The sequence below is a fragment of the Mesoplodon mirus genome, assembly GCF_964341445.2.
Source record: "Mesoplodon mirus genome assembly, chromosome: 7".
Taxonomy (NCBI): Eukaryota; Metazoa; Chordata; class Mammalia; order Artiodactyla; family Ziphiidae; genus Mesoplodon; species Mesoplodon mirus.
The window spans coordinates 2,335,490-2,356,751 of NC_138983.1; the positions used below are offsets into that span (position 1 = coordinate 2,335,490).

Sequence of the window (21,262 nt, forward strand, 5' to 3'; positions counted from 1 at the left end):
GGGTGATGTGAGCAGCTTCCAGCTCAGAGCCACAGACCGCCCTGGGCAGATGGGCGCCACAGTGGCTGGAGCAGCTGTGGACGCTGGTGAGCGCCCGTCACAGAAATGCAGGCAAGAACACTGGCTGCTGACCTCCCTTCCAGGCCGAGGGTCTCCTTTTCTGCCGCAGGACATAGGCCAGGGTCCTGCGAATGGCCTGGAGGCTTCTGGAAGGAGGCTGGGCAGCCTCACCTTCCCTGCTCCCTGCCCCTCCCCTCGTTGCAGGACCCCTGGGGGGCCTTCAATAAATTGGGTGGGGCCCTTTGAGTGGAGGCGCTCCTGGGAGCTTCCTGGTTTGCCCTCGGGTACAAAGACTCTTGAGCAAGGCCAGAAGCTGGGGCAGCAGGAGGGATGGACAGCAAGAGGCCTCCAGGAAGGAGGGACCCACGGAAGTAGAAGCGGTGGACGAGTCCCTGTTAGTGAGGGGCTCTGTGGGGCTCCAGGGGTGGCCCCCCACCCAGGCCCAGCTGTCAGGGATGCTGTCCCTTCCCCCGCAGCAGCCCGTCTGTCTGTCTGCTGCACGCCCACCCCCATCTGGCCTCAGGGGCTGCAGAAGTGGCGGGTGGCCCCCCTGCCCGCCTCGCCGGCCGATAAGTACCCAGCTGGCCGCCCCTGTGTCTGGCCGGAGGAGCCAGAGCCTCTTAGCCCTTCACGTTTGCCTTGAACTCACATGTCCACCGGCGGTCAGTCTGGACAGCCCGGCATTATCTCGGCTCATCTCAGGCTCCTGCTGCTGCCAAGGAAATGAGCTCTAGAGAGAAAGCTGAGATGATGTCTCCAGCTGGGCCCCAGGCCACCCCTCGACAAAGGCCTCCAGGAGCTCTGAGCAGACCCTGGTTGGGGGGCGGAAGGTGAACTTCTCAGCTCCGAGATGAGTCTCAGGGGGCCTGGGACCCCACCGCGCCATGGGTCCTGGGTGTCAGCCGGGCGTCGGTTACCCTGTTGTGGTCCACACCCTAGACAAGGCGAGGCCGGGGGTGGGGGGCCTGCTCACAAACCCCACCCTCCCCCGCTTCTGCAGACATGCACACGCATGCCCGGGCACATACACACACACCTGTCACCTGTACTCTTACGCCTTCCCACAGGGACATCCGTATACATTTGTGCACACAGAGGCTCTTAACACGCTCAGGTGCCCAAATTCACCTGCACGCAGTGGGCCGTGACCTCCCAGGGTGTCTGGGAGACCAGGACAAGGACCCGCTCCATTCCAGGCCAGGCCTGCCCCACTTTGACCTCTGAACCTAGCCTTCCCCTCTTCTGATCCCACCCCAGACGGCACCAGCAGGCCTGGAGGTGCCCAGTGTCACTCACAGGAGGCCAAGATCACAACTCAGTGGCGTGTGCGCTGAACAGCAGTGCAGATCCTGGGCGCAGCCGCAGACGCTATCACAGCCACCTCAGGCTCTCCTGGCAAGAGCCAGTTCAGGACCCGCTGGCCTTTCTCACCTACCATCTTACTTCATCCCCACTCCCTCCCTGTCAGCCAGAGGGCTCAGCATCCCCATCTCACAGAAGGACAAACTGAGCCCTGGGGTATCACCACTAGCCTGTAGCTAAGTGCCACTGTTAACACTTGTCATGAAGCTGAGTGTGTGGCAAGTCAGAGAGCCTGCCAGAGTCCCACCCCACTCCTGACCCTGAGGCTCCACCATGGGCCTCGACATGTAGACCACAAAGGGACACAGGGTGGTGTGTCCAAAGCAGGGCTGGGTGTTACCTGTGCGGGCCCCACCTGGCAGATCTTGTGGGAGCAGGAACCCCCTGGAACTCTTGTGCCCAGAGTCCCTGACAGGGAGGAGGATTCTGCGCTGCTTCGGAATTCCTGGGGTCCAGGACGATGTGGGGAGCCGCGAGGACTTAGTTAAGCCGCCAGCGTTGATGGCAGGGCCCCTGGACATGTCCAAAGGGTGCCCAGAGATCGAGGCAGGACCCTGCCCTCAGGGGAACCCCATCTTTCTGGAAGGTGGAGGTGGCCCTACCCTTAGCCTGGGGTAGCCCCAGTCTCTGGGGTGGCACCCCAAGGAGAAGGAGGCCTCAGGTGGGCAGGGGGGACAGGTGCCCTTGGGGCTCCCGGGGTTGAGACCTGGCCCTGACCCTCAACGGGCATCTGTGCCTTATTACTTCTCACCCTCTGACCCGCCGGCCCCGCCCTGCCCTGCCAACAGTCTGGCGTGTCTCTCGGGCCCCCTACACTCCCCAGCAAGAGGCAGTAACCTCCCAGCCCATCACTAGTGTGGGCCCTTCAGGGTTAATGAGACCACCTGGGGCCCCCAACCCTGTCTCCCCGCGGTTCTCCCAATAGAAGTGGCCTGTGTCCCCACGCGGCTCTGGCTCGCTTCTATGGGTGAAGGGCCTCCTGGGCCATCAGACCCTGATGCGGCCAGCCGGATGCTACCTGGGCGAGACCCTCAGACCGTAAGCTCCTGGGATAGAGGCCATAAATGCGGCTGGAGGTTTTGCTGACATCGTGAGAAGCCCCGTTCTCTCTGTTGTGGTTTCACCTGAGCCCCGGATGCATTTATGGGCTCAGGGCTGGCGCCGAGCCTGGAGCTCTGGGGTCACCTTCCCCGCCCCCATGGCCCCAGGTCTGCCGTGGGACCATCCTCTCTTCCTAGGCAGCCTGGGAGCCCCAGCAGGAGGCCTGTCCCCCGGGGCCACCCCTGCTCAGCTCAGGGGGCTGCCTGGGAAGGGGGTGGGGTGGGCCACCTCCCCGCCCCAAGAACAGTGGTTGCGCCGGCCAGCAAGTGTGTGGAGGGTGAGCTTGGGGCCCAGGCAGGCAGGTGGTGGCCGCACAAAGCTGTGCCCTCCACCCAATGACTGGCAGCCATGCTGGCCCCCCGCCCCCGGGCCCTCAGCTGGGCCAGCTCTTCCAAGGCAGCTTGAAAACAGGGACCGGTGGCCTGGAAAGGAAGAGTGGGCAGGTCCCTGCGGGGGAGTGGGCAGGAAGCTGAGGCCCAGAGAGGCCGAGGTACTGGCCCAGGGTCACCCAGCTCCCGGGGGGGATGAGCCCGGCCACTGCATGTGCGCTGATCCAGGCCTGCCCCGTGGTGCCACGTGGGCAGCTCCTTAAACCCTGGAAGACCGCGGAAGGTGGGTGCGGGCGCGCGTTAGCGCTGAGCCCGCAGCGTGACTCTCTCTCCCACCGCAGCAAGCGCGGAAGCCCTACGACGTGCGGGACGTCATCGAGCAGTACTCCCAGGGCCACCTCAACCTCATGGTGCGGATCAAGGAGCTGCAGCGGAGGTGGGCGCGGGGCCCGGGGGCGGGGCCCGGGGGGGGGGAGGAACCTGAGCGGGCGGGGGAGGGGCAGGCGCTCACTCCACACATGGCCACGCCTCACATCCCAGCACACACCCTGTGAGCAGGGGCCAGGCCCAGCCCCAGGAGACACCACCTTCGGGAGAGACTCTACCAGTTGGGAGCCGACGTCCTCTGGCTTCTGACTTGGGGCCCACAGAGCCCATCCTCATGGAAGCAGCGTGGTCCTTGGGGACCTGCGTGGGCTCAGACCAGCTGCATCTCCACGGTGGGCTGGCCTGGGAACCGAGCTCTGTGCGACGCAGGGTGTGGCTGGGAGACGTGCCTGTCCTGACCACAGGCCAGGCCAGGGGCTCAGGCTGCCCCCGCCCCTGTCGCTGCCCTACTACAGGGACGTGAAGCCCACCCAGCCCAGCGACCTGGCCTCGCCCCGGAAGGGCCCACCTGCAGGCCTGCCTCTCTGGGATCATTCAGGACACTGGGCCATCCTGGGACCCTGCTGTGCCCAGGGAGGGTGACAAAGGGACAGCCCAACCACTGCCCTTCACCTCTGAGTGCCGCCCCCCCAAAGCCCCCTTGGGAGCATGGGCCTCTGGAACCTGGGAGGCACCTGGCTGGTTTTTGGGTGGCAGTGAGGGGTGGCCCCCAGAAGGGGCGGGCAGCTTGTCTTGCTGGGCACATCAGCCCATCCACCCACCGACAGGCCAGATGTCCGTGCAGTGCCCCGGCCAAGCATGAGCTGGTCTCCGTCTCCCTCCCTCCCCCCCAGGCTGGACCAGTCCATCGGGAAGCCCTCCCTCTTCATCTCCGTCTCAGGTGGGTTTCTGCATCGAGACACCCTGGGCCCTACCATCCCTCCACCCACACCTGCCTCTTCCACCATCAGAAAGTGCATGTCTGGCAAGGAAATCCAGAGAGGGGGGCAGGTAGACCCACCCTAAGCAAATTGGCTTCAAACATGATTTACAAGGGATTTTCAGTTAGTGAAAGAACCTGCATGCGTCCTTATAAATGGCAGTCTTTTCTAGGCTATTGATGATCTGAGTGTGGAAACGTAACCAGGACCCTGGGAAGGTGGGGACCTGGCAGTGGAGTTGGGGGGTGAGCAGCCAGCTAGAATGTTGGGGAGCAAGGTGGGTGCCGCTCTGCAGCTCTGAGGCACAGACTCATGTCCTCTGGAGAGCGGCTAGGGGGTCACACCAGGGAGGGCAGGGACAGGCCAGTTCCTTGGGGCTGCCCTAGCCCAAGTTCAAGTGGGAGGCGCAGCTCACTCAGGGACAGGACGGCAGGAGCCGCAGGGGCGACAGGCCTCCCCGGCCAGAGCAAGTGCCCCCTTGGGGCGGAATGTTCCCTTTGTACAGCGGGCACCGTCTCAGGCAGCCCCCGGGCAGGGTGGGTGCCTGTCCTCTGAGGCTCTCAAAGGTCACAGAACTGGAAAGAGTGGAGTGGGGACAAGACAGCCAGCGCCCGGCCCACCCACGGCCGCCCCTGAAGTTCTCACCTCAGAAGAGCTTCGAAGAGACATTCCCATAGGTTCAGGCCTTTGACCCTCACTCCCTCAGCCCCATCGCCCTTCTCCCCGAGCCCAGTCGGGGTCACCTGCCCACCCCTCCCCGTCTGCCAGCCCAGGCGTCCCTGACTTGGGTGCTTTAACCCCACAGAGAAGACTAAGGACCGAGGCAGCAACACGATCGGTGCCCGCCTGAACCGCGTGGAGGACAAGGTAGGCACCTGAGCCCGCGCCAGCTCTCGCGGGCCACGCAGCATCGCTGCTGGCGGGCGGTGGGCAGTGTCCTTGCGGCCCGATGGCGCTGTCCACAGCGGCGTTTCACTTTCCAGCTCTGTCCTGAACGTGCAGGGCTTGGCTGGTGCCCTAGGTGTCTGCGGTCTCCCTCCCTCCCTCCCTATTTCCTTCTTTCCTTCCTTCCATCTGTGCCCGGTGTGCGCTCCCTGACGTAGGGCTCCAGCTCCTCTCCCATGTGCACTGGGCGTCGGTCCCCACGGGAGGAGGACGCTCAAGGCCAGGCTGGCTTAGACCTCTGACAAGTGGCATCATTGTTGGCAAGTGGCACCGAGTGCCCGCAGTCCCCTCCCTGGCATAGCTGAGGACCGCCCAGTGCACGCTGAGGTGGGCAGTGCTGTCCACGCTGCCTGCGGCTCCCTCAGCGCCCAGCCCGCTTGCACTCAGGGACTCAGAGGTGCTGACAGGGACACGAGGGTGCATCAAGGGGGGAGGAGGGGATGTGGGCTCCGGGACCGTCCTCCGCAGGGTCCGGACAGCGAGGGAGGTGGGGAGTGATGGCCGAGGCCCTGCTGGCTGTCCGGGTGGGACGTGGACGCCGTGCTCCCTCCGCTCCAGGGCACCGGCAGCCTCAGTGGCCGGGACACCCCGGTCCGCGCCGGGCTCTGTGCCCGCGGCCCCGCCTCTCAGCTCCGGAACCCCTTCCCAGGGCATCCTGGGAGCCTCGGAGGAGCTGTGGGATGGGAGGGGGCGGCCTGCTGCCCTTTGAAGTCTCCGTGGTTGGGAGCAGGCTGTTATCTTGCCGAACAGCTCATTCATCTACATGGACTTTATCTGAAAGCAGCCAGGGGGCTAAAAATAGAGGAATTTCGGTTGAGCAGGGAATGCATCCGACTCTAGGTTTCCTGGGCAACGCCTGGCTCTGGCCCGTGTCCATCTCTGCTGCAGCTGGGCAGGCGGGCAGGGGCACAGCTCCGGGTTCCTGCCCCACTCACCCTGGCCTGGGCCTGCAGGACGACCCTCTGCCCACCGACAGTCTTCCCCGGCCTGGGCGGGTATGGGGCCACAACCCTGTACGTGGGGGAGGGCCGCTGTCCAGGTGCCCACGGGGGCCCTCACTTCGGGCCTGGCCCTCTGGGGCTGTGTGATGCCAACACCCTGACCCCGCCGGAGGGCTGGCCCGTCTCGGTCAGCACAGGCCTCAGTGGGCCTGGTGGCTCTCCTTTGCCCAGGCAGATGGTCCAGTGGCAGACTCCCTGTCTGGCAGGATGGGTACTGAAACTGGGAACGGTCAGCTCCCCAGGCAGAGCGGCATCAGAGGTTCTGGGGCCTGGACTCCGCCTCTCTGGTGACCCGTCCTTGGCTTTCACTCTTCTTCTTATGTGGGACCAGGGACTCGGGGCTGGCACATTCCAGGAGAAGCAGCAGGTGGCCACGCCCATTACAGCAGACCAGGCACCCGGCGGGGGGAACCGGTGGGGCGGGGCTTCCAGACATCAACGGCTGCAGAGGTAGAGCCGGGGAAAGGACCCAGGCGCCACCCCCCCCACCCCCCACCCCCCACCCCGCCGCCTCCTTGCCCAGCTCTGGAGCAACCCTGGCCAAGGCAGGCTTCACTGACTGGCCCCCGCCGCTGGCAGGGGTCGTGGTGGCCCATGGGCACGTGAGCCGGCCCCCACCCAGCAGCTCTGGGAGCGCCCCGCTGCCCTGTCATCCAGATGCACTCACCCCTTCTCAAGTCCCTGCCCTGGTCTGGTTCTGTCCCTGGTCCCACTGTCCTGGGCCTCTCTTACGGCTCTGCCCACTGCTCCTCGGGACAGGCCACCCCTTGAAACCTAAAGCAGAGCCTGGTGTCCTCTGGGGGTGACGATGGGTAGGAGACAGGGTCCCCTGGAGCCATCTGGCAGCCGGTGGTGGTCCGAGAACCAGGGCTCAGCCCTTGTTCAGCCAGGGTCGGTGTGGTGGGCTGAGGTGCGGCCCACATTGGCCTTGGGGGTACAGAATTATGGGCCCACATTTCTTCAGATCTGAACAACAAAGGGAAGGGTTTTCTGGAGTCCGCGATCCTCGGGGGCAAGGTTGGGAGCAAGGACCCTGGTGGCCTCCACCGTCAGGCTCTGCGCCCGGGACAGGGGCCGTTTCTGGGCAGCAGGGATTCCGGGTGTCCCGCACACACTCAGGGAGATGGGCTCTGTGTCGCCTTCGTCCCTCTCCTGCCTCCCAGGAGCTGGTTCCGCCCAAGAGGCACAGTCACACCGCCAGTCTCAAGGCAGGGAGCAGGCCGTGCTCCATGCTGAATCTCTGCCCCGTGGACACGTGCTGGACCCAGGCAGAGGCTGCCGTGGGCCGGCGTCCAGCTCAGGCTGCCCAGCCCCGCCCCCGCTAGCCGATGCCCCCCTCGGGGACAGACCCTGGGAAAGGGCCCCGCCGGGCCCAGAGGGCACAGTGGCGTGTCCCAGGCCCCACGTTATCACCACAGCCATCGGGACCATAAACAACCCCCCTCGCAATCCTGCTGACTGAGGGAAGTTGGGGGCAGGAAATCCAGCAGCCGTCCAGCCCTGGGAAGCCCAGCAGGCCTGCAGTGGTGGCAGTGCCAGCCGGCCCGCCAGCCCCAGCCGGAGCCCCGGACCTCCCCCAACCCCACCGGGCTGGCCTCAGGCCGGAAGGGAGCCTGGCCCCCAACTGCTTCCTCAGCTCAGCTCAGGCCCTCCGCGGTGACGGTGGTCCCATCCCGGCCGGCTCACTCAGCCACAGGACGAGGGGCTTGGAGAGGAGGGGGAGGGGACTTCGGGGTGCACAGCGGCTGCCTCCATCCCCGTCTTGGGAGCAGGTCATTCTGAGGGTCAGTGGCCGGGCTGTCCACTTGCAGGGAGCCACCAGGGGTGGGGGAGGCCAGCTCAGCTTGTTCGGGGGGGCCTCCATCTCCCGGCAAGGAGTCCCCTTCCCACGTCCAGTCCAGGGGCCACGTGGGCTGGAGGGCACCCCCCACAGCCTTCTCTCCGGGATCCTGCAGCCTCGTGGCAGCTCGCACTCCTGCTCAGAGGCCCCCACCTCCCCTCAGGATGCCCCCTCTCCCTGGCCTAGGCTGGCTGTGCAGGCCTGCCTGGCTCCTGGGGCACGGGGAGCAGACACAGCATTCCCCCACCGCAGCCTGCACCCCACTGGCCTGGGGAGCCCGCTGGCCCCCTTAGTTGTGCGAGGAGAGGGCTTGAACTGCTTTGTCACGTTGCGTTCTCTACTCTGGCAAGGACTCGTTTGCCCAAATAAAGTCTCTTTTACCACTGGGGAAACTGAGGCCCGGAGAGGTTGAGCGGTTGCCTAGTTAGCTGGTTAGGTAAAGAGCTGGTCCCGGCGGAAGCCACAGACAGAAGGGGAGATAAGGTGGAGAGAGACAGAAGAAAGCAGAAGAGTATTTCACAAACAGAAGGGGTCTGGTCGAGAAGAGGCCGGGAAGGAACACTGAGGGCCAAGGTGAGGGCAAGCAGCAAGGTCCACGGGCGGCAGCGGTCAGACTCCGACACTCCAGGCCCTGGGACGGGTCCTGAGAACGCGGCCCCCAGCCCCCCGGCCCCTCCCTGTCAGGGCTGCTCCGGGGCAGGGACCCTGGGGCTCTCTGGGGACCCAATGGAGAAGTCTGCTCCCACCTTCCTCCCCCAGTGTGTATTCTTAGCTCCGTCCCCAGGACCTGCTGCAGTGTTTACATTGAGCCCTGTTTATTTTGCAAGCTCAGCTCACACTGCTTTTGCTGATATGAGGAACACAGTGGGCTGGGAGAATTTCTTTCTTCTCTGTTTTTGCCGGAAATGTTCATGGCTCAGAGCCGGACACAGGGAGTCCTGGGTTTCCAGGCCCCAGTTCAGAGACTGTGGGTGGGAAGGGCCCCCCCAACCCCCGACATTCCTTCCACCACCCCCCGGCCTAGAACCCTGGCCAGACACACCTTTCTCCCGGACAGGAATGCCCCCCAGGCCGGGGTCCCCACCACCTCACCTCCCCAGCCCCTGCCCTGGACCAGGTAGGCCCGGTCACCCAGGACCGGGCGTCTGCCCCAGACCCCCATCCTCCTGCTCTGTCTTCCTCCCAGACTTCTCCGTCCACCAGGCCTAAAAGCTGGACCCGGGGTCCTAGTCATCCCAGCCACACCCCCTGCTCCTACCACCACCCCGAGAGCCCCTCAAAGCTGCTCACCCTTGCCCGCCAGCTGCACATCCTCCCCGCTGAGTTCAGGCCTTTATCATCTTGGGCTTAGATTATTTTTCCAGACATCTATGTGGGCTCTGGCCTCTCCCCACCACACACCAGTCCTTCACATTGTATAAGCTTTCTTAAACACTGCTGAAACCCTCCTGCTACTATTTTCTTCGGAGTTTTTCTGTCCACATTTGTGGGTGAGATATGTACTTACAGTGTCCTCATTGGGTTATGGTATCCAATGTATGTGAGCCTCACAGAACGAGTTGAGAAGTGTTCCCTCTTCTTCCATATTCTAGAATATTTTGTATAGGATGAGGATTCTCTTCCCCTGAGTGTTTGGGGAAACTTGGAGGTAAAGCCACCTAGGCCTGGTGTGTTCTTTGTGGGCAGGTTTTTAATCGAGTCAATGACTCGGATGTTTATGGGACAGTTGGGGTTTTCTATCTCTTCTTGTGTCAGTTTTGATAAGTTGCATATTTTAAGAATTTGTCCATTCCATCCTAGTTTTCACATTTATTGGCATTTATTATCATCTTAGCATCTGTATCATCAGTGGTTAGGCCCCTTTTTTATTGCCAATATCGTTTGTTTGTGCCTTCACTTTTTTCCATTGGTCAAGCCTGCCAGCTAGTTGACAACTTTATTCATGTTTTCAACAAACTTTTGACCTAGTTGATACTCTCTTTTGTCAGTTTTGTTTTGTTTCATTCGCTTCTCTTTATTTTCTTCCTTCTATTTACTTGGGCTTAATGTATTATTCTTTAACTTCTTAGGTTGGATAATTATGAATTCTAAAACTGTCTAGATTTCTAAGGTGTGCATTTAAGACTATACTTTTATTTTTCTCTAAATACCACTCAAACTTCATCCCCCAGGTTTTGATATATAGCATTTAATTTTAATGTTCATTCACGCAAAGATTTTTCTAGTCTCCATTATGACCTCTTGTTTATCTCAGGAGCTATTTTGGAACATGATTTTTGTCATTGTTGTAATTGGTATTCCTCTATTGTCAAAGAAAGTGATCTGTAGGGTATCGATCTTTTTTTTTTAATAAACTTGTTTATTTATTTATTTTTGGCTGCGTTGGGTCTTTGTTGCTGTACGTGGGCTTTCTCTAGTTGCAGTGAGCGAGGGCTGCTCTTCGTTGCGGTGCACGGGCTTCTCACTGCGGTGGCTCCTCTTGTTGCAGAGCATGGGCTGTAGGCACGCGGGCTTCAGTAGTTGTGGCACATGGGGTTCAGTAGTTGTGGCTCACAGGCTCTAGAGCGCAGGCTCAGTATTTGTGGCGCACAGGCTTCGTTGCTCCATGGCATGTGAGGCCTTCCCAGACCAGGGTGGATTCTTAGCCACCGTGCCACCAGGGAAGTCCTGTAGGGTCTCTTGGAACATTGTGAAATATGTTCTACAGGTACAACATGTCATCAACTTTTGTAAATGTACCTTCTGTGTTTGAATACCATGTGTATTCTGAAGTTGCTGGGTGCAGTGTTACACTTGTGTTCATTAGAACGAGCTTGTTAATTGTTTTGTTGAGATCTGTATCCTCACTGGAATGTTTTTATCTTACTTGATCTATCATTACTGAGAAATGTGTTGAAGTGCCAACAATTGTGGAGAATTTTTCTAGTTTTCTTTATATTTCTGTCAATTTTCCCTTAATGTATTTTTAGATCTTATGATCAGATACATATAATATCCAAATTTTTATATATTCACTGCTGGAGTCAATGTTTTCTAATTCCATAACACCCGCTTTCTCTCAAGTAGTGTTCTTTTTTCCCTTAAAGTCTATTATCATTGTTATACAAACCTAATTTTGTTTGTAATCTTTTTTTTTTAAGCTTTCTTTTGAGGTATAATTTACATGCCATAACATTCACCCAATGTAAATGTAGACAACACATTTTAGTAAATTTCTAGTTTGATGTGCAACCATCATCAAAACTAAGTTTTAGAACATTTTTCAACACCCCCAAATTCCCTCAATGCCATTTGCAGTCATTCCCAGCTCCCACCGCCAGCCACACTCAATCACTGACCTGCTTTCTGTCTCTGTATCCTTAAATTTCTATGAAGCTAGAAATTTGCCTTTTCTGGATGCTTCACATAAATGGAATCAGACAACTTGTGGTGTTTTGTGTTTAGTTTTTCTCACATAATGTAACATTCTTGAGGGTCATCTGTGCTGCATCATGTATTTCTTTTCTTTTTAACACTGAATCGTATTCTGTTGTATGGATCAACCACATTTTGTTTATCCATTTGCCAGTTGATAGACGTTTGGATTGTTTCCAGTTTGGGGCTATTATGGTCAATGCTGCTGTGAACTTTTATCTACAAGTCTGTGTATGGACATATGTTTTCATTTCTCTTGGTCAGGTTCCTAAGAGGGGAGTTGATGGGTCATATGGTAAGTTTCTGTTTAACTTTCTAAAAAACTTCTAAACTGTTTTCCAAAGGGTCTGTACCATTTTGATTTCCCACCAGTAATGTACAAAGGTTCCACTCTCTCTATATCCTTGCAAATACATGGTATGGTTGGCCTTTTTTCTTTTCGCCATTCTAGTTGTGGGTTTGATTTGCATTTCCTTAATCACTAATGATGTTGAGCAACTTTTCATGTGCTTATTAGCCATTCATAGTCTTCTTTGGGGAAATGTTTATTCAACTCTCTTGCCTATTTTCTAATTAAGTAGTTCTGTTATTGAGTTGTAAGAGTTGTTTATATGTTCTGGATACAAGTCCTTTATCAGATATATGACTTGCAAGTATTTTCTCCCATTCTGCGGCTGTCTTTTCATGTTCTTAATCATGTCTTTTAAAACACAAAAGTTTTAAATTGTAAAAAGTCCAACTTATCTTTTCTTGTATAACTCATGCTTTTGATGTTACATCTAAGAGCTGTTTGCCTAATCCAGGGACATGAACATTTTCTTCTATTTTTATCTCATAGAAGTTTTGAGACTCAACTCTTACATTTAGGTCTATGATTTATTTTGAGTTAATTTTGGGGTGTGGTGTGAGGAAAAGTTTGGGGTTTTTTTTGTTTTGGTTTGGTTTTTGGCTTTTGTTCTTTTTGCTTATGGATATTCAATTGCCTCGGCACCATTTGCTGAAAACGTTACTTTCCCCTATTGAATTTTCATGGCACCTTTGTCGAAAATCAATTGAACGTAAGTATATGGGTTTATTTCTGGATTCTCAATTCTGTTCTACTGGTCTATATCCCTATCCTTAAACCCACATTACACTTTCTCGATTATTGTAGCTTTGTAATAAGTTTTGAAATCAGGTAGTGTAAGTCCTCCAATTTTCTTCTTTCTCAAATTGTTTTGCACATTCTAAATGCTATGAATTTTTATATGAATTTTAGAATCAGCTTGCCAGCTTCTACCAAAAAAAAAGAGAAGAGGCCTGCTGGGATTTTGATAGGGATTGTGTTGAATCTATAGGTCCATTTGGGAGAATGGATCTTAACATCTTAACATCTTGACATCTTAACAATATTGAGTCTTCTAATTCATGAACATGGTATATCCTTCTGTTTATTTGATCTATTTTAATTTCTTCCTGTGATATTTTATAGCTTTCAGTGTACAAATCTTACATATCCTTTGTTAACGTTCCCCCTAAATATTTTATTTTTGATGCTACTGTTAATGAAATTGTTTTCTTAATTTCATTTTTGAACTGTTTGTTACTAGTATACAGAAATACGATTAAATTTTGATATTAAGCTTATAAACTGTGACTTCATTGTTATTAATTTTAGTAAATTTTTTGTTATTGTTGTTGATTCCTTAGGATTTTCTACATACAGGATCATGTCGTGTGTGAATAAAGACAGTTTTAGGTCTTCCTTCCAATCTGGATGCCTTTAATTTCTTTTTTCTTTTTCTTTTTTTTTTTTGCCTAATTACACTGGCTTGACTGTCCAGTAAGATGTTGACTAAAAGTGGCTAGAGAAGGTCTTACAGGGAAAAGTATTCAGTCATTCACCATTAAGTATGATGTAGATTTTCATTAGATGCTCTTTATTGGGTTGAGGATGTTTCCTTCTATTCCTGGTGTGTGTTCAGAGCTCTTATCATGAAAGGACGTTAGATTTTCTCAGTTGCCCATTCTGCATCTTTTGAGATGGTCACATGCCTTTTAGCCCTTATTCTATTAATATGGTGTGATACATTCATTGATACGTTAATTGATTTGGGGGTGTTAATCCAATCTTGTATTTCCCACTTGTTGGATTTTATTTGCTAAGATTTTGTTAGGAATGTTTGTATCTATATTCATTAAAGATATTGTTCTCTAGTTTTATTGTGACATTTTTTTCTGATTTTGGTGTCAGGTTTTTAAATTTTTGTCTTTTTAATCCTGTATACACATTTTAGGTGCCTGTTGTAAACACTGTGTGGTTAGGTTTTTAAAAATCATTTAATACATTTATACTTAATGTAATTTCCAATATCTTTTGATTGATTTTCTAGCAATGTATTTTGTGCTTTTCATTTGCACTAAATTTTTTAATGTTTACTTCAGTCCTCTTTCTTGCCTCTTGTTGGATTGATGATTATTTCTCACTCCATTTTTTCTTCTACTAGTTTTGAAGTTATATGGCCATTCTTGAAGAGGTTAACCTAGGACATTGTAAATGGTTATAGAATAGAGCCATTTGCTATATTTACCCACATCTGGAATAAAATAAGGACCTTAGGACATTTTAGTTTCAATCTCTCCTGCTGACTTATATGTCTTGTTGTATACTTTAGTTCAAGCATAATTAGTAGTGTTTTATACAATCAATATGTGTTTAAATGTACCCACCTGTTTGCCTCTTTTGTCACTCATCATTTATTTTTCATCTCAGATCTTACATCTGGGGTCACTTTTTTCTGGCTGAAGTATTCATTAGAATTTCCTTCACTGAAAATCAAAATCCCTCTGTTGTTTTAAGATGACTGTTTTACTGTTGTTCTTAAAAAATATTTCCACTGGGTATAAACTTCTAGACCCTAGGTTACCAAAAAGATTTTCTGTTAACACATTGAAAAGGTTGTCCAACTGTACTTTGACTTCCATTGTTTCCATTGAGAACAAAGGTGACAGTGAGTCATTGCTCTTTGAAAGGCAATGTATTTTTTCTCTCTGGCTACTTTTAAGCTCTTTCCTTTGACTCTAGTGTTCTGCATTTTCACTATGTTGTGTTATTAGAGAGTTTCTTTTGTTCATTCTGCTTGGAATTCAGTGAGTTTCCTTAATCTGTGCTTGGTGTGTTGCATCAGTTCTGGATTACACTCAGCCACTATCTCTTCATATTTTGCTTTAGTTCATTATCTCTTCTGTAACTTTCATTAGGCATTTGGTAGACCATCTCAATCCCCTCTATGTCTCTTAGTGCCGCCCCCCCCCCTTAAAAAAATCACTTTGTTTCTCTGTACTGGGTTCTGGATAATGTCTTCTGATCCATCTTCCAATTCACTAGTTATTTCTTCAACTGTTTCTAATCTGCTGTTAGACCTATCCAAAGAATTTTAAATTTCAATGATTATTTTCCTATTTATGGAAATTCTATTTGGTTTTTATGCATACTTGATAGATCATTTTTATAGTATCTTTCTTTTCACTTGTATATTCAAACTTTTAAAAAATTTCTTGAAATATATTGAATATGGCTATTTTATATTTAATTTCTGGTATCTAAAGTCTGTGTGAATTGGCTTCTCTGTTTTTGTTTTTTCTTCTGGCTTTCATTCATGGTGTTTTGTTCTCTTTGAGGATTTCCTTCTCTTTTTTTTTTCTTTTTTTTTTGCGGTACGCAGGCCTCTCACTGTTGTGGCCTCTCCCGTTGCAGAGCGCAAGCTCAGCGGCCATGGCTCACGGGCCCAGCCGCTCCGCGGCATGTGGGATCTTCCCGGACTGGGGCACGAACCTGTATCCCCTGCATCGGCAGGCAGACTCTCAACCACTGCGCCACCAGGGAAGCCCGAGGATTTCCTTTTTTTAATCATGAGTTCATATGTCTTAAAATGTATCTGTGGGGATTTTTGAGGTCTAATGTGAAGTTGAGGTTCTTGGGGCGGGGGGGTGGATCTACGTTCACCTCTTCATTTGCTATACACGTGGGAGTATTACCAGCCTGGACTATAAATCCTGGGCTCAACGTTTTCAAGACCCCCCAGGTGGTGTGCATTTGGGCTTCCAAGCTGAGCATGGACCACCTTGTGGATGTGACTTCTCAGGGCAAAATATTGTTCCACTCCTGTTAGCGGCAAGACAATTTTCTATATAGTCGTTTCAGGGACGAGGTTATTTCTTATTGACCTTTACACTGAACATAGAGCCGTTTGAAGGTTCCAGCTTTACGTAGGGCTCCGCTGTGACACTTCCCCACCTGGGGCAGGTCTGGGCTTGGATACCTAGCTATCCATCACCTGTGAGACTGTGAAAACCAAAGCTCAAGTGTACTCAGTTCATCAAATGCCTTCAGGACACCTCTTACCTCTGTGGGCTCCACTTTCACTGCACATTCAGCCTCTGACCTCTCTTACTTCCTGGCTAGCTCGTCAAGGGCAATGAGTCTCGTGGTCGGACAAACTCTTGTTCACTTACAGGGGACAGAGTCAGGGTTTGGAAGGTGGGGTTTTTCTGGGCAGCCTGGGTCTGATGGCTGCTGTCCCAACTCCCTGTACTGATTCCTGACCTTCCCATGTTCCATCTCCCCATGAAACTGGGAGCTACTGGGCAGTGGTAACGTGTCTTGTTCATGCTGGTCCTTGGGGATCTTAGCGATCAGTAGGTCTTACGCCGGGACTCCAGTGGGGACTGGGTTGGGCCACCAGCCCTTGGCAGGCTGGACCGAGAAGGATGCCAGCTGGTCTAGAGCTGGGAGCCTCCAGACCAGGGGCCAGCAAACTGGGGCCCACAGACCAAATCTGGCCCCTGACCTAAAGAATGTGTGACAGAGACTATACGTGATTCCCTAATGCCTATGATATTTACTATCTGGCCATTTACAGGAAAGTGTGCTAAGCCCCAATTCAGACCAACGTTGTCCAGTAGAAATATAATGGGAGCCACAGATATAATTTTAAACTTTCTAACAGCCACATCAGAAAAAATAAAAATAAACAGCTTAAATTCATTGTAATATGTTTTATTTAACCCAACAGATTAAGATATTATCATTTCAATATGTAATCAATACAAAAGAATGCTTAGGATGGTCAACATCCTGTCTTCAGAAGCCAGCGCGGGTTTTAGACTTAGAGCACACCTCAGTTTGGATGCTCTGTTTTCATAAGAACTGCTTGGTCTGCATTTAGATATCATAAAATTTACAGTTGAAAAGGCGGATTCTCATGCCTAAAGCATTCCAAACAACCATAGCTAAGGTCTTCCGATAACTGATTTGGGGATCTGTATTTAAATTTAATTGTGAATTCGTTAAAATTAAATTAAGATCCAGTTCCTTGGTCTCACAAGCCACATTTCCAGTGCTTTTAGCCAAGCAGGTCTGGTGAACAGGCTGTTGGAGAGGCAGCTTCAGGCTCTCATGTGCTTGTGGACAGAGGCGAGAGTGGTCCCCGAGCATCTGACCAGGCCAGGCCCAGGGAGGTGCTGGGTGAACACCAAGAGGATAAGCAGATGCTGCTGCTGTGGGGAAGACAGGGGTGGGGCTAAGGCTGGGGCTGGGTGGGAGGGAGCATCTTCTAGCCCCAGCATCCCCTCGGTACTTCCTTGCACCCTCCTGGGTTCCCATTCCTCAGGCTCTTCCCTGAATTCCTCCCTCGAGCCCCTCCGGGTCCATGACCCACGCCTCCCCAAGGGGCCTAAGGACCGTCCACCTGGGATTCTGGCTCTTATAACCACATCTGTCTCCCACCAGCCTTGGCTCCTGGGGGGCCGTCAGGAACGGCGTTCCCTGCGTGAGGCTCTGTTTCCAGGCTGCCTCAGACTCGGCGCACCTCGTCCCTAGCTGGGGCGGGTTGCACTGGAAAGCGGGGCGGCCTCAGATGGGCACCGATGGCCCCGCTCCCCCACACGCCGAGCCCAGACCCCCGACTTTCCTCTGCCCACCCCCAACACGTCTCTCTTTGCTGGTGACCTGCTCTTGAGTGGCACGGCCGTAAATAGGCGAAGGCGTGGGGCTCCGCCTGATCAAAGGGCCCCCTTCAGAAGCCGTCATTAGCTGCTATTCTGGGAACTGGTTATTTTAAGGTTAGTGTATTTTTTCTTTCCTGAGGAGCCGTCTTAGTGGATGGCAAGGTCCTGAGGTGCTGGCTCTTCAGTCAAACCACACAAGCCCTGTTTTGTCTAGGGTTTCAAAGATAAACCTATAATGAAAGCGTCAGTTGACACTAAGCCCCGCCATCCCCATTCCTGGGCAGAGGTGGGCGGGCCTGCCAGGGAGTCCCCGCGCCCCTCGAGCCACAGGGAGACTTGACGGGCCCCCGGGACGGGCCTGCCATGTTCCCGGAGGGAGCCCGAGGCCAGAGCCCGGCATTCTCACGGCCAGGGCAGCCCCCATAGGACTTGCCTAGAGCCTGGCTCGGGGGCCTTTTCAACAGTCAGCCCGGCTTTGGCCAAAAATCTGTGGGAAGATGCCCACCCCCACCAGTGGCCAGGGGAACGCACAGTGACGCCATGGTTTAAGAAAATGGTAATACCCAGTGCTGGCACCCAGGTGGGGAAACAGGCATTCTTACACGTTGCTGGTGGGGACGCAAATTACGGTAGTAACAGAGCTTCTGGGAAGGAATCTAGCAGCCTCTGTTAACATTCAAAATACAGGTACCTTTTGATCTAACATCTCTGCTTCCAGGAAATGAAACCCCAGGGTCAGAGATCTATGTATCAGGACGCTTGTCATGCTCTAATTTGTGACTGAGAGACATGGGGAGCCACTTGATTGCGGCGAGGGAATAGTTGAGTAAAGGAGATTCCTCCCAGCTGTGGGCACCACCCGGCCTGAGGTCCATCAGTGGCTCTGGAGCCACACCTTTTTCGGTGTTTTTTGTTTGTTTGTTTTTTTTGAGGTACGCGGGCCTCCCACTGTTGTGGCCTCTCCCGTTGCGGAGCACAGGCTCCGGACGCGCAGGCTCAGCGGCCATGGCTCACGGGCCCAGCCGCTCCGCGGCATGTGGGATCTTCCCGGACTGGGGCACGAACCCGTGTCCCCTGCATTGGCAAGCAGACTCTCAACCACTGCACCACCAGGGAAGCCCTGGAGCCACACCTTTGATGAGTCGCTAAGTCAGAAAGCTGAGATGCCGAGAACCGCTGGGGTCGTCTGGGCAGTAGACAGCCCGCGTGCGGCTGTGAGATGCTTCGCCCTTGTTTGTCCGAGGTCAAGGTGCCCCTTGTAGCCAGTGTGCGTGTTCCGAGGTAGTTCAGGTAGAGATGTCGCATCCCATCCAGCTTCCTGCTCTGGCCTCGGTCCTCTGTCAGCTGGGGCTGCTCTCCCACCAGAAGGACTAGCCCCCAAACTCAATATCCTGTGAGCCCTACACCCAAGGCCCCCTCCCCAGGGCTCTGGGTTCACTCAGCACTCAAGCCTCCGTCACTAGTCTGAGCCTCCTTCCCCACAGGCTCTCTCTGTGCCAAGATGGGGGACACGGTCCATCAGCTCCAGGCCCCTTCCAGGCCCGAGGACCAGCCCCAAGCTCTTAACTGCTCCATCCTGGAAGCGACACACACATCACTTCTGCTCCAACCCGCTGGCGGAACAAGTCACGTGCCCCACCCAGAGGAATGTGGGGAATGTGTTCCCGGCAGGACCCTCTTGAGTCGTCTGTGTGACGGGACGTCCGTCTGTCCACCCATGTTCATCCAGAGGCGGCAGACACACCTGTGACTCGGGCCTGCCCACCTGCCCCTGCCCACACACAACTCACCTCAACAGCCCTCCCCATGGCCCGCGGCTCAGCCCTCTGCGCCCAGCAGGACCCTGAGAACAGCCTGGCACCCAAGGGGCCCAACCACGAGGCTTGGTTTTGTGGGCCAAGCCCCCACCAGGGTTAGGGAGCACCCAGGGAGAGAGGCATCTGGCCATCTGACCCGCCACACAGATGGGCACCCGGCCGTCGGCAGTAGACGTGTTTGCACAAAAGGGACGAACAGGGCGATGGGAGGGGAGTGTGATCAGCTGCAGGGTCTGAGCCGCCATCCGATCCCCCCTCCCTCCACCGGGTCCCCAAGGTCCAGGTGACCGACCGGGCTGGAGCCAGATTCCCCCTCTGAGGAGCTCAGGAGCCCCTCACTGAGGTCAGAGGACTGGGCCGCCCACCACATCTGTGAGTCCGAGTTTCCGCCGGAGATGCTAAGATCACATGCCTCCATTTCAGAGGCTGGGTTTCCCTGTCACCGAGGGAGGGCCTGGGTCGGGCAAGCTTTGAGGGACCTGCAGGCATCCCAGGCCTCTCCATCCCATCAAGGGTGAGACCCTCAGGCCCCTGTGGTGTCCAAGGGGTTTGTTGCCAAGAGGCCATGGTCATGGTGGGGAGGTCAGAGCTCAGACTGGCCTAGAGCTGAACCGGCAGCTGGCATCCGGGCTGATGCTCCGGGCAGTGTGCCCGGCCAGCCTGTAGTCCTGGGCCTCTCCTGACCTAGAGGCAGGAAGGCTGGCCTCGTGGCTCACCTCCTCCTGGCTGGCAGGAGCCGATCTCCCCGTGGTGGTAGCCTCGCCCATCGCTGGCAGCAGACGCTTGGCCTCCCAGGAAGGAACGTGAGTGCTGGCTTCCTTAGTCTGTTCTGGCTCAGAGACTAGGCGTGGGGGACATTCAGCACAGAGTGATCGTGAAGACTGCACCCCACAAAACAGTAGGTCCCCACCTCTGGGTGACTTGGAGGTCCATGGAGGGGCACCCGGGACCTCCCAGGGGCACCCTTGCCGGGGGGACAGGCACTGCTCGCCAGCCTCTCTGAGCCTCAGTTTCCCGCTCCATCCAAGGCAGGGAGGAGAAAAGAGGGGAGGGTGTGTGTGCTCAGGGCCACCTGCCCAGGCCTGGTCTCCAATGGCCGCTGCGCCCACACCCGACGCCTGAGGACCCGGAGCCCGCCTGAGAGTTGCCCACAGCAAAGCCAGACAGGGGCCCCTGGGGCCGCTCTTCCCACCTCTTTCCAGGCCCCAGGATCCCACCCGTCCCTGCGGTCCTGACTCAGTGGGGCAGAGCTGGGACCAGGGCCGGGCAGCCTGGCTCCCACGCCTGTGTGTTCTCAGATTCACATGTCCTCCTCTGGCCGAGAGGACAAGGCAGCCTGCATGCACGTGGGCCCAAGGGGCCTTCCTGTCCTCCTCCCATTTCACACAGTGCAAAGCCCAGGCCTTCCCTTTGCACGTTTGCAGCCAGTGGCTGGGGTTCAAGCCCTGCCCCCTCGGCTCACTGGCCATGGACCTGGGAAGTCATATTGGCTCTCGTGCCTCAGTTTTCTCACCGGTCAGCGGAGGGGATGAAATTGATGCTACTAAGGCACGTGCTGTGGGGAGGATCCATGAGTTGATCCATATCCAGGCAGAGGAACTTCATGTGCAAAGGCCCTGTGGCACGGGGAAATACGGCAAGTCCAGAGCTGCGAGACCCGGCATCTGATTACAGAGCTCAGAGAGAGTGGGTGTGAGGGTGGGCCAGCTATCGGTCAGGAAGGTGAGGGGTGCGGTCAGGGGCCAGTCTGGGAGCCCAAGCTCTGCTCTGACCCGACTGTGTAGCATCCTGAGCCTAAGCCTCAGTTCTCCCAACTGCACCGTGGCCTCCTGCTCCCCACATACGTGGCAGCCCCCCCAGAACCTTTCTTTCCCTCCTCTTTCCTGGGTGTTTCTCTCCCAGTCTGGCCGGGGGACGATAACCCCTCCCCGCAACTAGGCCTTTCCTGAATGGCTCTATTTATAGGCCTCAAATATTGGCCAGAAAGGAAATTTACATTTTTTTACAATTTAGCTCCAGTCTGTGTCAGCTTCTGTGGGTTGACTGCTTCTGAGAGAGGCGGGGGGAAGGGAGGAGGCGGGGGGAAGGGAGCAGGCGG

At 54.6% G+C, this 21,262-nt stretch overlaps 1 protein-coding gene across 1 annotated transcript in view; it reads left to right on the forward strand.

Moving 5' to 3' along the window:
* Nucleotides 1–21,262, forward strand: part of KCNQ1 (potassium voltage-gated channel subfamily Q member 1) — a 350,394-nt gene that overhangs the window by 274,715 nt on the left and 54,417 nt on the right. Inside the window, exons 13-15 of the mRNA XM_082629545.1 lie at nucleotides 3,194–3,288; nucleotides 4,073–4,119; nucleotides 4,965–5,026. Coding sequence (XP_082485671.1) covers nucleotides 3,194–3,288; nucleotides 4,073–4,119; nucleotides 4,965–5,026 — 204 coding nt within the window. The remainder of the gene's footprint in view (nucleotides 1–3,193; nucleotides 3,289–4,072; nucleotides 4,120–4,964; nucleotides 5,027–21,262) is intronic.